Source organism: Adiantum capillus-veneris, chromosome 27 (genome assembly GCF_014529385.1).
Source record: "Adiantum capillus-veneris isolate H3 chromosome 27, ASM1452938v2, whole genome shotgun sequence".
NCBI lineage: Eukaryota > Viridiplantae > Streptophyta > Polypodiopsida > Polypodiales > Pteridaceae > Adiantum > Adiantum capillus-veneris.
The window spans coordinates 92047524-92063120 of record NC_140957.1 but is presented as its reverse complement, the minus strand read 5'-3'; the positions used below and the strand labels follow the sequence as shown (position 1 = coordinate 92063120).

At 43.6% G+C, this 15597-nt stretch overlaps 1 protein-coding gene across 4 annotated transcripts in view; it reads left to right on the top strand.

The window, feature by feature from the left end:
* LOC147422397 (histone acetyltransferase HAC1-like) overlaps positions 1–15597 on the top strand; it is a 69846-nt gene that overhangs the window by 43746 nt on the left and 10503 nt on the right. For all 4 annotated transcript variants that reach the window (XM_086503124.1, XM_086503122.1, XM_086503123.1 and 1 more), the window contains 5 exons: positions 11989–13508; positions 13596–13892; positions 13976–14251; positions 14337–14465; positions 14549–14749. In XM_086503124.1, the coding sequence (XP_086359250.1) occupies positions 11989–13508; positions 13596–13892; positions 13976–14251; positions 14337–14465; positions 14549–14749 (2423 nt within the window). The remainder of the gene's footprint in view (positions 1–11988; positions 13509–13595; positions 13893–13975; positions 14252–14336; positions 14466–14548; positions 14750–15597) is intronic.

Sequence of the window (15597 nt, the reverse complement as noted above, 5' to 3'; positions counted from 1 at the left end):
CTGGAAATCAGTTTTATACGCCAGGAACAGTGTTTGCGGGTGCTCAAACGATGATGCCTAACCCCATGTACAGTGTCATGGGTATGCAACCAGGGTTTCAGAGCACTCAGGGCCAATTTGGGATGCCACAAGCAAATTTTGGTATGGCTGGAATTACAAATCAGCAGCCAAATATGGCATTTCCAGGTCAAGTTAATAGCGGCCAAGGAACACAGATGAACCCTAATAGTGTTCCCATGTTTCAGTCACTTCCATATGACAATCTAACGCCGCTGGAGAGGCCAACTCCGTACAAAGAAGGTGGCAAAGGTGTGACTTTCACGACCTTTACAGGGTTTGATGACAGGAAGAAGGCTCTCTCATTCCTCGAGCAGTTTGACAAGGCCTATGCAGGGGGAAACTTTACAGAGGCTTCAAAGGTCTGCAAGGCAGCCACTTTCTTGACAGGGAATGCGGGGCAATGGTGGACAACTTTATTGCTTCAAGGGCAAGCTCCGTCCACATGGATTTACTTCAAGCAGATTTTTGCAGCAGCATGGTTATCTGATGATTTCGAAGCAGATGTCATGACAAAATGGCACCAGCTAAATGCTGCCACTTGCAGAAATCTGGATGATTACAATCGGAAGTTTTGGAAAGCTCTACTTCCAGTAACTTCCTATAGGTTTGTGCCATTGACAGAACAGATTGAAAAATACTGTTGTGGCCTACCCAAAGGATTGAGAAAATACTGCACGAAGACAAAAGTCACTACTTTGACGCAGCTCATCGAGGTAGCAAACACTGGCAATGGTTTGCTCAAGGGAGAAGATTGTGAATTTAACACTGGCGTCAAGGCAGGATCAGGCAAGAAAAATTCAGCCAAGAAGCACGTTCCCAATGAGGCTCCTAAAGGGACTGAGGAGTCGGCCAACGCAGGGAAAGACAAAGCTACAACTAAATCAGAAAAAGGACCAGCAAAGAAATGGAAAAGACGTTTTCCTCGCAAGTCAGAAGAGCAAAAGAAGGTCCTGAGGACAGAGAACAAATGCTTTATATGTGAGCAGCCTGGCCACATTGCTTACAATTGTCCTACAAAGAAAAGGCCAACTGATTCTGATGACAAGGAAGACAAGAAAGGAAAGAAGCCCATGGCTGGTCTAGTGCCAGATATGGTGGGCGACAAGCCAAATTCAGATGCAAGTGAGCTTTGCAGAGCATGGGGAAAGGTCAGGGATCAAACAGTGCTTATCTTCTTTGATCCAGGTGCCAAAGCCAACTTCATTTCCCCAGAATTGGCTTCAAAGTTGGGAATCAGACCTGAAGAGATGGGGTATACAGCAGAGGCAGGTTTGGCATGTCCTGGCCATACAGAGGCTGTGACACCCATCATTGGAAAGTTGCGTCTACATATCCAGTCCTATGTAGATGCTGAAGAATTTTACATCATGCCACTGGACGGATGTGATGTGTTGTTAGGTATTCCTTGGTTGTTTCGTGTACAGGGAATCATGGATGCCTACAACAAAAAGATCACTGTACAGAGCAGGGGAAAGACTCATATTCTGGATGTAAAGCTTAAAGGGGAGTCTATTCCTACTGTATCAGCTTCTGCTATTACTTCTGTAATGAAAAAGCATCTTTCTGCGTACTTGGTTTTTGCACGTGAAGTGTCAGATTTTGATGAATCAAATTTATCTGTGCTAGATAAAGAAAGGTCAATGTTTTTACAACAGTATAGTGACTGTTTTTCCGATTCATTACCGTCTCAATTACCGCCAGAGAGACCCGAGGACCATGCGATAGATTTGGTGCCAGGCAGTAGCCCACCAAATAAGCCTCCGTACAGGGTTAGTGCGGCTCAGCAGAAAGAGATAATGGGCCAAGTACAGGAGTTGTTAGAAAAGGGGCTGATTCAGCCCAGTTCATCTCCATTCTGTTCTCCAGTGTTGCTGGTGCAAAAAAAGGATGGCTCATGGCGTATGTGCATCGACTACCGTGCACTGAACAAGAATACCATCAAGAATAGGTTCCCTATACCTAGAATTGATGATATTATGGACAAATTAGAAGGAGCAGCTCTGTTTAGCAGGATAGATCTAAAGAGTGGGTACCATCAGATCCGCATTAGATCAGAGGATGTGCACAAGACTGCTTTTAGAACGACGTTTGGCCTTTACGAATTTTTAGTGATGCCCTTTGGTCTCACAAATGCTATTGCTACGTTCAATAGGATGATGGACAGAATTTTCCGTCCACACCAGCAGTTTGTTGGTACATTCTTTGATGACATGATAGTCTACTCAAAGAATGAAGAGGAGCATAGGCATCACTTGGCCATTGTGTTCAAAGAGCTACGCAGTCATAGGTTGCTCATCAATGCAAAGAAAAGTAAGTTTTTTCTGGAAGAGATTCACTTTCTGGGACACATTGTCTCAAAGGATGGTGTCAGAATGGATCCTGCAAAAGTTGAAGCGATCAAGTCATGGCCAAATTTGAAGACGGTGCATGATATCCGAAGCTTTTTGGGACTATGCTCCTATTACAGAAGGTTTATCCGAAATTTCGCTGAGATTGCTTCACCTTTACATGCTCTTCAAAAGAAGGCAGTCACCTTTAGATGGACACAGAAAGAGATTTCAGCTTTTAATCTCTTAAAGGAAAAGATGACTTCAGATCCAGTCATTGTGTTGCCAGATCTTAGGAAGTCATTTGTGGTCCAGTGTGACGCCTGCGGTAGTAGCATTGGTGCAGTGCTAATGCAAGATGGCAGGGTAGTAGCCTATGAGAGCAGAATTTTGCAAGGGCCAGAGATGACCATGCAGGTCTATGAGAAAGAGTTACTGGCTGTGATTCATGCGCTCTTAAGTTGGAAACACTACCTGCTAGGTGCAAATTTTGTTGTCCAAACGGACCATCAGACCTTGCGATACTTCTTGACACAGACAAAGTTATCTGAGAAGCATATGCGATGGGCAAATATCTTGTCCATGTTTCATTTTCAGATTGTGCATGTGGAAGGCAAGAAGAACGTTGTGGCTGATGCCTTGTCAAGGAAGCCACAAATTTCAGCTGTGTCGATTCCTTATCATCATGAACTTGATGATATGAGAGAACAGTATGCAAATGATGAAGATTTTGCAAAGGTCTTCGAGCAGCTAATGGATGGACAACGTCATGAACACTATCTTCTTAAAGACGGGTTCATGATGATGCATGGCAGATTGTGTGTCACAAAGCCATTGCGACGCAAAGTTATGGAAGAGAGTCATGTCCCACCGTATGCAGGGCATCGTGGTATCGATGCTACAGTTAAAGCGGTAGAGACATTCTTCTATTGGCCTACATTGAGAAGGGATGTGGATGCCTTTGTGCGAGAATGCCTAATATGCCAAAAGGTCAAGTTTGACAGGCAAAAGGCACCAGGGTTATTGCAACCACTACCTATTCCAGATAAACCATGGGAAAGTATTGCTATGGATTTTATCTTTGATCTTCCGAGAACGCAGACAGGAAATGATGGTATTTGGACCATTATTTGCAGATTCAGCAAACAGGCTCATTTTATTCCTGTCAGGAAGAAGATAAAGCCAGATCAGATGGCACGCTTGTTTATGAGCAATATTTTCAAGTATCATGGCATGCCACAGTCGATTGTTAGCGACCGTGATCCACGCATGACAAGTTTGTTCTGGAGAGGCTTGTTTGAGAATATGGGCACCACGCTCAAATTCTCTTCGTCATTTCATCCTCAAACAGATGGGCAGTCAGAAGAGGCAAATTCTACTGTCCTAGATCTGCTGAAGTGTTATGTGTCAGAGCATAAAGGAAAGTGGGAGCAGTATTTGCCATTGGTGGAGTATGCATACAATAATACAGTGCATTCATCGACTGGCAAGGCACCCTTTGAGATAGTTGAAGGTGGCAAGAAAGTTCCTCCCATACTGCATACAAAGGACAAGATATTTGAAGCAGATAAGTATGTTCAGGACATGGATGAAATGTACAAGAAGGTCAAAGTGGCCTTAGAAAGGACTCAGGCAAAGCAAAAGAAAGCAGCTGATCGTCACCGTCGTAAAGTGGTATATTCACTTGGTGATTGGGTGCTTTTACGCTTTGAAAAGGCAAGGTTAAAGAAGATGAAGGGCAAGGAAAGAGTGTTTCCAAAGCTCAGCATGCGTTACTATGGGCCTTTTCAAGTGTGCGACATAATCAGTGATGTTGCATATAGGCTGAAATTGCCTGACAGTTGGAAGATTCACAATGCGTTTCATGTGAGTCTTCTCAGACCCTATGTGGGTGATGTGCCAGAAGATATGCCAGCTGAAGATCAGCCGGAAGTCGAGGAACTTGACGAGATCTTGGTCCCTGAACAGATTTTGGCACACAAAGAAAGGAAAGTGAAAGGCAAGGTTGCTAGGCGTTACTTGGTAAAGTTCAGAAACTATCCACCAATGGATGCTAAGTGGATGGAAGAAGGTGAACTTGCAGAGTCACCAACTGTGTTATCACTTTACCTGGAAGCCTTCGATTTGCAACCTACCTTGACCCCTTGAGTTTCAAAGCTACATGGATTGTCAGTGTGACAATGGCTTCTGAAACAAATGATGTACATGGTATTTAAAGTGAGCTCAAATCAAATACCTGTTACATGAATGTTAGAGCTGTACAGATTGTCAGTTTGGCAATTGCTCTTATGGAATGTCCAAAAGTTTGGTTAGTGCTATAGAAGTGAGTATTTCTTGTCAGTTTGTCAAGGATACAATGATTGCTTCTATTCAGGAGTACATGTGTAACTGCATTCTTAAACTGTCGGTTTGGGTATGCTCGAAAGTGTTACGGGATCCAACGTGTACTATAAGACAGTGGCAAAATGTGCAGCTACCATTTTGTCATTGGAAAGTTAGTGACTCAAAGCAATGGCAGAGTGCGAAGCTACCACTATGTCATTGGGACAGGGTTCACACGCAGGCAATACATGAGTCGACGAGGTGTTGAATACACCAGGGTTGACAATGAGCATGTATGTGTCGTATATGTGTCGACATGTGTTGAATACATCAGTGTTGACAGTAAGCATGGACGACATAGATGCAAACGAGGACGTTTGAGATTTCAAGAGGGGGGTATGTCACCAGCGTGTGACTACTATCTATCCTTTTTGTTGATTTCTTTCTTATTATCTATTTACTTTCACTTTTTGGAAACACCCCTCGGGAAATCTAACTGCCCTGCATTGCATAGCTAGTGTGGAACTGTCCAGAGGGAGTCCAGGCCTGAGGGCAAGAGAGCACTAAGGTTGGACAAGGACTATGGTTAGCCAAGTGGGGTCATTGACTAGCCAAAGTGGAATCCTTTGCTACAGAGGCTACATTTCAGTTTTGGATGTGGCCGCAGTGTACAAAGAGGGTCGGATGACCTAGAAAGATACAATGGCAGCATCTCCTAAAATTTAGGGAACTGCTATTTTGGGACCTGAAAATGTCTTCGCGTCATTACGTGCAGTTTGACATGGGGATCATTTTGTTACTCTGTGGCCAAGTCAACAGAGGCTGCAGGTGAGATATTTTTAGACCCGAGGGTCTAAAGCGGGAAAATGCACAAGTGAGTGACACTTGGCACTCTGAGGCCAGTTTACTACTTATAGAGAAGGCAAAAACGTGATTTATAGCTGGGAGGCTCATTTTGCAAGTCTCTGTCACAGGTTAAGAGCTATGGAGTGCTTGCTTTCCCTCTTATGCACAGTGCGGTGCCAGGAGTGATGCCCTGCACGCTACGCACTGCCCTCTCTCTCCCCTTTGGCAGTATGTTATGCCCCTCTAGTGGGCTCTTCATTTGACCAATGTACAGTTGTGTGGGTTCATGCGCGATTGCCGAGGCAAGAGCCTCTTGCACAGGTATTGGATTAGCTAGCGGCTAATCCCCCCGCAAGTACAGGTGAATTCGGGGAGGTTTCACGCCAGAAATCTCGTTCGATTCAAAGGGCAAGTAGCCCTACAGGTGCGGGAGCTCGAGGACTTGCTAAGGATGCGACCGGCACGCGAAACGGAGCCCGAAACAGTAAATTACAGCCTGCTGTGTATTTTTGCAGGTTTAGGGTTTTGGCCCTAAACGGACCCTAATACCCCCAGGAGGTTCGGGGACGCAAGGGGACCGCTGTACAGGCGATCTGGCGCATTTTCAGGGCTGAAAACAGAGAATTCAGCGTGCTGCAGATTCTCGCCAGGTTTTGCAAAGTGCCCGTATGCGTCGGGAAAGTCGGTCAATGCGTGGGAATACTGACCGTGAAAGGTTCTAGTACAGTTATGTTGCCGAAATCGGGCTGGAACAGTGGAAATTCAGCCGAGTTTGTGCGGGGCAGCTTGTAGGAACCACAGCGTTTATTCCCTCTTTTGAACAATAAAGAAATACCGAAAGGGGCGCCTAAGTTAGGGGCCAATCTGGTGTCTGTCCACTCATACAGGTGCAATCTAGCAGCCTGTATCCCTCTCCCCTTTGTTGTGTCTTGAAAGTACAGGTAAAATAGACGACTAATAATGGGTGAAAGCTAAATCAAGGTTTAAAGTAAAGTCTACCGCCCTTTTTGGATTGAACAGGCCGGTTTCATCATGACTCGTATAATCTATCATGTTCTAACTTCTGAGTTTGAGAACTTCTTGGTTTAGTCTCTCTTATAGGCTCTAAAGATGTATGATTTTTTTTCTTTTTTTGTTTCATTCGTTACGTCAATGTACATCTAACTTTTTTAGTTCGATTAGTACCGCACCTCTTCGTACGTGTACCGGTCGTACATGACCGTACGTGTCAACTCTGGCCCGGAAGATGGAGGCCATCATCTAGGAGGAATCCTCAACTATACTTGCCGAGCTTGCGGGCAATCCCATAAGCAATGTTGCTGAGTCTCCACTGGATGCCCACACCCAAGGCAAACCACTATAGGCTAGCCAGGCTCCTACCGTTGCCATTATATGTATAACCAGCCACGCAATCCTGCAATCGTGATGGCAAGCCCAGAGTTGTGGGTAGAAATCTAGCCACTAGTTTGGCCTCTCACCTAGTCATCAGTATGTGAAGAGGCCAAGCTGTGCAATGTACAGAAAGAAGGAAATCCCAGATGCAATACATGACATGACTCAAGCCATACTCACCTATAACGAGCGTAGAGAGCAGACATCAGACTCACCTCCCAGCCATAGAGCCAGTATGGGCTCACCACTAAGCGTGGGAGTGTGCAATTGTGCTAGCCTCTACCACAAGGGCTGTTGTCCACCAAGCCCACACCCATACGGGGGTGTTGATAGAGTTGCCGAGGGACTTAAAGACTACCTAGAGGCATCCTTTATCAATAGGTCTATCTTTATGATCGTGAATGTTTTCCTTTTGAGGAGAGGTCTTTAGAGCTAAGAAAGATAAGGCCCTTACATAGAGCTTTTTGGATTGGAGTAGTGCATTCTATTAAATTTACAGGTGGAGACAAGCTATGGACCTTTCTAGCTTGGGGAAGGGTCTCATAGTTACAGTTCGATTGCCTAGAATTCTTGGAGAGTATTGGCCACGTATTGTAGAGTTGGTTAGAGTCTTGCTTATCTTTTGGGTATGTGTAATGGGCTGGCACCACATGTCAACAAAAGAAACAAGAAAAATAACTTAAAAAAAACTGAAAGAGACTTTACACTTCACTTGAGTCGATACCAAAGAGGCGTAGTTCCTCTTTGAAGAGTAGTGGTAGTTCCTCTTTAAATAAATTGAAAGATTATGATGAGAGGTAAATCCTATTTTGCTAGACTAAAATCTGAACATACATAGGATCTATAAACAACGCCTTTTCCCCCAAGTTTAAAAGCCATCCAAAAAATCCTAGATATGGTATGAGACTTAGCCTTCACTGTCACTCGACTATTCGGGTTTACTCGTCCGTACACATAGTTTCATCTGGATACTGGTCTCCCACTTTCCTCACCACACTTCCCCATTCCTCTTTTTTTAAAAAACTACCACGTTGTTTTACATGTAAAATAAGGATTCATTTATTAATTCTGGTCAAGGTTTTATTCATACAACCCTTTCAAACATCACCCAAATAATTCTTTCTCAAACAAGGTATAATGAAGACAGTCCTATCTTTTAAGAAAAAGAAATTTGAGTTTGCCACTATCCGCGGACTTTCTCTAACTGACAGAGCTTTTGCAAAGGTCTTCTTATTCGCTAACTGCGAAGCTAGCAATCAAAACTGTCCCTATTGCTAACTGCTAGGGATACTCGCTCACCGCGAGATGCAAGTGCTGCTAACCATAGATTATATTCTGATAGCTGCAGTATCTCCTCGCTAACCGCGAGTTCCATCTAGCAAGAACGTGCCCTATGAGTAAGCTTCTTCTCAAGGGATGACTTTCAATAGTGATCAAGTAGGTTTGCCTTAAATCAAACAATTCTTTTGTCAAACAATTCTTTCAGCTTAATTTAGAAAAACTCAGGCTTATCTCTCATGATGATAATCACATTCCATGTCGTTTTTGGGACATCCTAGGCTTCCCGTACTAAGATCAACTTATATATGGATAATGTAAAAACTAACAATTTGACTTACCAATACAAGGAGTGGGTGCGACAACCACTACAACACCACGTGCGATTGAGGATGGCCGTCAACAACTTCATTCATCGATGCCATAGGTTGGGCATTTGCCGGAGCTTCAGGCACGTGTTGGAGCTTCACGTTCTTCTCCTTGGTGGGCCATTTCTCATGTAGTACATAGAAAAGGTAGAAGAAGATAATACTAGAATCAATTGGAAACGAGGATGTTAGTTGCAACATGGAGACGTACTTGCAAACAATTTGGAAAATACATAAGAATATGACTCTAGTGCAAGGTTTATGCATCTATCTAACTAGGAACACATTCTACTGCATGCACAACCATAGAAAACTATGCTTCAAATTCACTTTCAAGTATCGGAAAAAGGGTATCTAAGGAGGAATAATAATAACATAGAGGGTGATTAAGGTAAACAAGATCACTTAAAAATAAGGGATTCTATTCCTTGATTACTAGTGCAGGAGTCCATAATACACCCACATACATGCATACTTAACTAATTCATTCCTTCATATGCTTATTTTTCACACGGTTTAGCTTAAGTAGACAGAAAACTTAAGCTTAATCCCATATTTTTTTGAGGATATAGACAAGGAGGTTACCTTGCGGTTAAGCGCTCTTTGTTGAAACAATACCAGGTTAGGTGACCTCTGGATAAGTTTTGAGTCTTGGTAAATGGTTATCCCTCGCGTGTAGCCAACGATGCCAACGAAGCCTTCATAGCCTTGTTGCCAAGTATGCCAAGGGCTATGCCTTGGTCGACGCCTTGGAGGGAGTCGAGGAGTAGGGTAGGTGAAGGGGGTAGCAGTGCCTAGACGGTGTGCTCTCACCGTCGCACATAAGTTTTTGTTGTAGAGCTCCCTTTCTCTCCGTGTTTATTGTGTTTCGTCTTCTGCTCCTTTATATATGCCACCGAGGTGCATTATAATTTATTCTAGGTGCATACTTTTCGGCTCCATGCCTCGTATATCACTATTTTCGGCTATACATCTCTCGTGTCACTGTGCAGTCAACTATGGCTGTCCTCCGCTTTTAGCTATGAGTTCACATCGACCTCTCTTTATGGAGTCCTTTTCTCTCGATTATCCAAGGGCCACAAATTATTCAGCACCCACTTTTTTTAAAGTAGGGGCTTCTAGAACCTTCCCTTTTTACCTAACATAAATTACATATACGATGTTTGATTTCAAAACTGTTTGTTTTGGACAGATTTTTTATTATTAACACACTTGATAATTAATTATTAACATATTTGGTAATGCTCCTAAACTTTAAATAAGAGCCATGAGTGGATGCAAAATTTAATTGTCGAAAAACTCAGGTACATTATACTTCGCAGTGCAAAATACCATTGTTATTTATAGATTTGGGTTTAGGTTTAGGCTCTTCATCTGCAATCCCCTCTGTCGCTAGGTTAGGGTTGCCATGCTAGGGGCCCGCCACAGTAAGGCACAGTCCGTAACTCATACTCTTAGAGTTATCTTTCATTGTTTCTTGCAATGAATGTGTTGTGCTTAATCTCTCTCCATAGTGTTTATGGAGGAGATAGGGACTGGCTGGCATCATGTGTCAGGGGACATGCACCATGTGCCAATGGGAAAGAACAGATTGAACATATTTTAGCACTTCAATAACAATTGAACTGAAAGAGAGAGACGACACTCGAGATAGGGAGTGGCGGAGTTGCACCGCGAGAGAGCACTGGCCCAAACCATGGCGCCCCTTTCGGTGTTTCTTTATATTGCTTGAACTCAATACAATGCCGGTACTCGCACTCTGCACCTTCATTCAGAAGGGTGTTAGAGACTGAGCCTCTGAACTTATTTAAAAGCCCTTGGCCTTGAAAAGCAGTTACATGAAAAGCTTCTAAACTCAAAAGCATATGATCCCAAAAATTGGCTTAAAAAGCTGCCTGCTCATTTCACGGAAATCCGTACAAGTGCCACGCCAGCAGCGCAAAACGTGGAAATCTGTACCGTCTGCCACGTGTCACTGCCAACGCAAATCGCGGGCGTCCGTACAGCTATCACGTCATTATCTTCTACACTTTTGTGTGTGTGTGTGTGTGTGTGTGTGTTGGTCGTGCTTAAGTTTATTCTCTCTAGGTCACTTGGGCCCCATCCGACGGGGTCCCATAAGTTGGCGGGAACTCCTCTTTAGTAATAGGCCACTCTGCAAGACTTTGCAAGCTGGTAAAACTTCTTCTACAGCTTCTTCTAGGGTTTAGGCTTCTTGGCTGGGATCTGCAAGTTGGCTTCGTTCTTTAGTGGCTTGACACGTCAACAATTTGTGACACCATGTGTCAATGGGAAAATCATTGATACAAACTTATAGACAATTGAAGCAGAATTGAAACACTTCACACTCGATAATTTGTTGACAACATGGAAGAGGTAGAGTTTCCCTTTGGAGAGTGTTGGCCCCCAAATAGATGGGTGTGTTACTATTTTTTTATTATATCAATGAATTGTTGTGTCTAAAGCTGTTTTTCGTAGGTCCATTGACATGTTCTTGGTTACAACTGGAACTTGGCCCAAAAGCATAGTCACATGGGGACGGGGACGGGCCTCGGGGACGTGACGGATACCGGGGATGGGGACGACGGGCCAGGTGACGCGTGTTAAAAAACACTTGTCCTATACTAGACAACATTAAGAGCACAAGATTGCAAAGAAAAAAGTGGGTTTTGCATTCATAAATACCAAAAGATGACATGCGGTAAGAATGCCGCGAATGTGTGCCGTGCACATTGATGCGATGATCAATCATCATACTCAAAGGGCAAAAAGTAATGATGTACAAGTGAAGAGTGGATAAGTAGAGTCTAGTGGGCAACATTTGCATATATGGGACAATGTCAAAAATATAAAATATGGGTCAAGACAAAACTCAAGTCTGAAGAGCCTAGAGAAAAGGTGTAGGGTCCCTTGTTCGCGTCCCGCCCGCATGTGTCACAGGGGATCCGCGTCCCGGGACGTGTCCCATATGTGTCCCATGTGAGGGACCCCTTTGTCATCTCGCCCCCCCGTCCCGTCTTGCGTCCCCCGTTCCGTTCCTGCTTGAAACGGCCCACGTTTCTATATACTACTTTTCGTCCTAACGATCTCACAAAGAAAAAGACCTTATTCAAAATTCTAGAAGCCTTTGATACTGAATTCTTACCTGCTCTTGGAGAGGTTAGAAATTTCCCATATGCCATATGTAAACAACTCAATGTGCCCCCCCCCCCCCCCCCCCCCAAAAAAAAAAAAAAAAAAAAAAAAACCACCCAGAAGGAAAATGGCTATAAATTTTCTTCTCTTTAGTTTTGTGTTGCTACAGGTAAACGTGCAGTGCAAGGCTGAGAAGCCTGCTCTATTCAATCAAGTTTCTGATTACTTATATTAGGTCACTTGACTTGCATGGATTGCAGGAGGAGATGTCTTTGCTTCAAATACAGGAAATAGCAATTTTGGAATCTTTCGGAATTCTTTAATGCCAGTTTGTGCAAATCCAAGCTCTGTTACTTCAATGACAGCAGAATCATTTTCTGCTATGCTATCAGAACATCCAGATGGTAACTTTTCTCAACAACTACTCGCTCAACAATTCTCTCGGTCTTCTGCGTTGCCAAACAGTCCCACTTTTTCAGTGATATCTCAAGAACTTCAGCAGCCAGGGAGGACCCTTGTCAGATCAAATCAGCTTGATTACAAGGATTCAGAAACCTATTTGACAAATGGGGTCTCTCCTCTTCTAACCTCTGCAGCTCAGGGTGTAAATGTGGACATTCTCGCTGGTCAACAGAATCAGCACCAGAGGAACAATCAACTCTTCCATCTACAGCAACATCACTGCCAACAGCAGCAGCAGCCACAAAAATACCAACACCAAGCATCATCTTTCAAAAACCAGGAAAAGCTATGGATGGCAATAGATGGAGGAAGTGGATCCTTGTTGCAGTTTGAGCATGACAGCTTGCAAACACAAGCCTGCCCACAGGTCGTCTCTGTAGATCAGCACAGTGAACAGACTTGTCAAGCAAGCAGTGCTGATACAGGTCAGTCTGAAGTAGTTAGTAATGATGACAGTTTGGCCCCAAGCCATACGAAGGATGCTTGCCAAGAAGATAATTCCCCTTTTGTGAGACGGAGCCGGTGGTTGTTGGTGTTGTTTTGGCATGTTCAAAGATGTACAAATCCGCAACAATGCCATGTTCCCAAATGTGAATTTGGGCACACTTATTGGAAACATGTTATAACTTGCCGAAATAATGCTTGCAAGTGCTTAAAGTGGAAAGAACTACTCAGACATCAGGAAAAATGCAGGAATGCTAAATGTGTTATCTGTGGCCCAGTGCGCTTGCATATTTCACCTCAAGCAGTAGCTGCTCGAAGCAAACTGAAGAAAATACAGCTACAACAGCCTGCCGACGGTTGCATGAGAGCTGTCCCAGCCAATGAAGTGGATTCACCTTCTGCAAAACGAGCAAAACTGGACGTTGTGATTCCCAGTGCAGCACTGGTCTCGCAACAGGAAGTACACCTCTCAGCTTGTAAGAGGGATGTTGAAACACAGGCCTGTTGTCGGGGTCCTTTGTCTTCCTTCAAAGATGAATATGTTTCTAACAGACGTGGTAGCGAATGCGTGGAATCTGTACTACCCAAAATTGAGTCTCCGATGGAGTCTTCAGTAAGTGCAGGGTCACAGTCCCAAGATGCATTGGATGCAAAGTCAGTGCAAGCCTCAAACTGGAGTCATCTGCAGGCAAAGGATGACATTAAAGTAGTTGCGGCAGGCCAGGAGGCTGCACAGGCAGACCTGAAGGTTGTTAATTCCTTGGACCTTGTCAACACGACAAAGAAAAAGGTGTCTGGAATAACCTATCTTGAATGTCTAACTTCAGAACAGATTAGGCAGCACATCTCCAGCCTGAAAAAATGGATAGGACAGGTATTTGGAGTTCGAATTTGGTGCTTTTGGAGGATTATGGAGTTTTTTAGTCGTTTATCATTCATGTTTCCTCTGTCATATGTGCAGAGCAAAGCAAAAGCTGAGAAGAATCAAGCTTCAAAACCCAAGGTGCTTTCGAATGCTTGTTCGGCTTGTGAGGTTGAGGCTCTTCATTTTGACCCAATACCGGTGTTTTGCACACAATGTGGTTGCCGGATAAAAAGGAATGCTGTTTACTATACATCAGGATCAGGTGATAGCATGTTGATTTTCTGTGGACCCTGTCATAGTGCTATTCGAAGTGACATTGTCGAGAGTGATGGTGTTAAGGTTCAAAAATCATCACTGGAAAAGAAAAAGAACGATGAACAGCGGGTTGAAGCAGTAAGTGTTTTATTAACATCTTGTGCGAGAATGTGATACTGTGTTCGAATTGTAGAGCACCTTCTAACTACTTTCTTTCGCAGTGGGTTGCGTGTGACAAGTGCAAGAGATGGCAGCATCAAGTTTGTGCTCTATTCAATGCCCGTATCAACAAAGAAAGGTCAGAGTACGTTTGTCCACAGTGCTGTATAGCAGAAATAGAACGGGGAGAACGGGTGCCGCGGGCAGCAAACTCAGTACTGGGGGCCAAAGACCTACCAAGGACAATGTTGAGCGACTTTGTGGAAGAGAGGTTGGCCCAGAAGTTGGACGATGAAAGGGCTGACCGTGCGAAGGCTTCTGGCAGGCGTCTGAATGAGGTATGATTTATCTGTTATTGTAGTAATGAAGATTTTTGATGCCAGAAATTACTCTGGACAGTTGTATCCCTGTGTCTATATACAGGTCCCAAGAGCGGAGGGATTAGTGGTGCGTGTTATTTCTTCTGTAGACAAGAAACTGGAGGTTAAACCAAGGTTTTTGGAGATTTTTCAGCAAGAAGATTATCCCAAAGATTTTGTGTACAAATCCAAGGTTTGAATGCTTTTGCAATTTCATTCTTGTTGAGAAATGTTGTAGTTCTGTGGTGCTAGTAAGAAGTTTTATTCCTGCTGCAGATGTTAATGCTTTTCCAAGAGATAGAAGGCGTCGAAGTCTGCCTTTTTGGCATGTATGTGCAAGAGTTTGGCACAGAGTCTCCCCAACCAAATCACCGCCATGTTTATCTTTCATATCTGGATTCTGTCAAATATTTCAGACCAGATGTCAAGACAGTAACAGGAGAAGCTCTTCGGACTTATGTGTATCATGAGATACTGGTAATCAAATCTACAAGAGCGATATCTGATGACTGTAATTTTTGTCGTTCAATATAATTAAATGCAGAATACTCCAGAACCTGGCTTTGGGTCCCGTCGCAAGAACTGGGAAGCTAATTCAGCCTGAACCAAAAATTAAGATAGTTCACATGCTGTGAACTCCATGAATTTTTCTTCTTCAGTATTATTCTTAGCTTGAGGAAATAAATTATTTTTAGCTTGAGGAAATAAAACAAAGATCATGTGCTAATTTTTCTGATTTAATGCTTTTTTTAGTGCTAGGCTTCATTATGGCTGAGTCTGCCCTTGATCTCCGGAGGCATGACAGAAACTCAGTACGCTGAAGTTTGTGTTGATGTATGCTCATGTGTGTGCTTGTGTGGTGTGTGTTGTGTTGGGGAGCATATGTTAGTACCTAGCTCTACACCCACTATTGGGCACTGACGACGTTAGTGGGGATGTCGTGGTATTTAGTCAATACTATGCATGATGGAGCTGATGGTTATATTGTCTTGTGGGTGACTACCATGGGTCTATACCTTGCACTTTCCTTCAAGGGTGAATCTGGGCTTATCCTGGATTTATCTAGGTATATTTTTTAGTCGTATAGCAGACATGCAGACTTCACATTGTGAAGTTTTCGTCCGAGTTACGACCAGTTGATATTGTGCTAATTCTTTCTATCTTTTGTGATGCGTATGCCCTATTAACTACCTCATTTTTGTGCTAATTTTTTCGATTTCATGCTTCTTTTAGTGCTAGGCTTCATTATGGCTGAGTCTGCCCTTGATCTTCGGAGTCATGACAGAAACTCAGTACGCTGAACTTTGTGTTGATGTATGCTCATG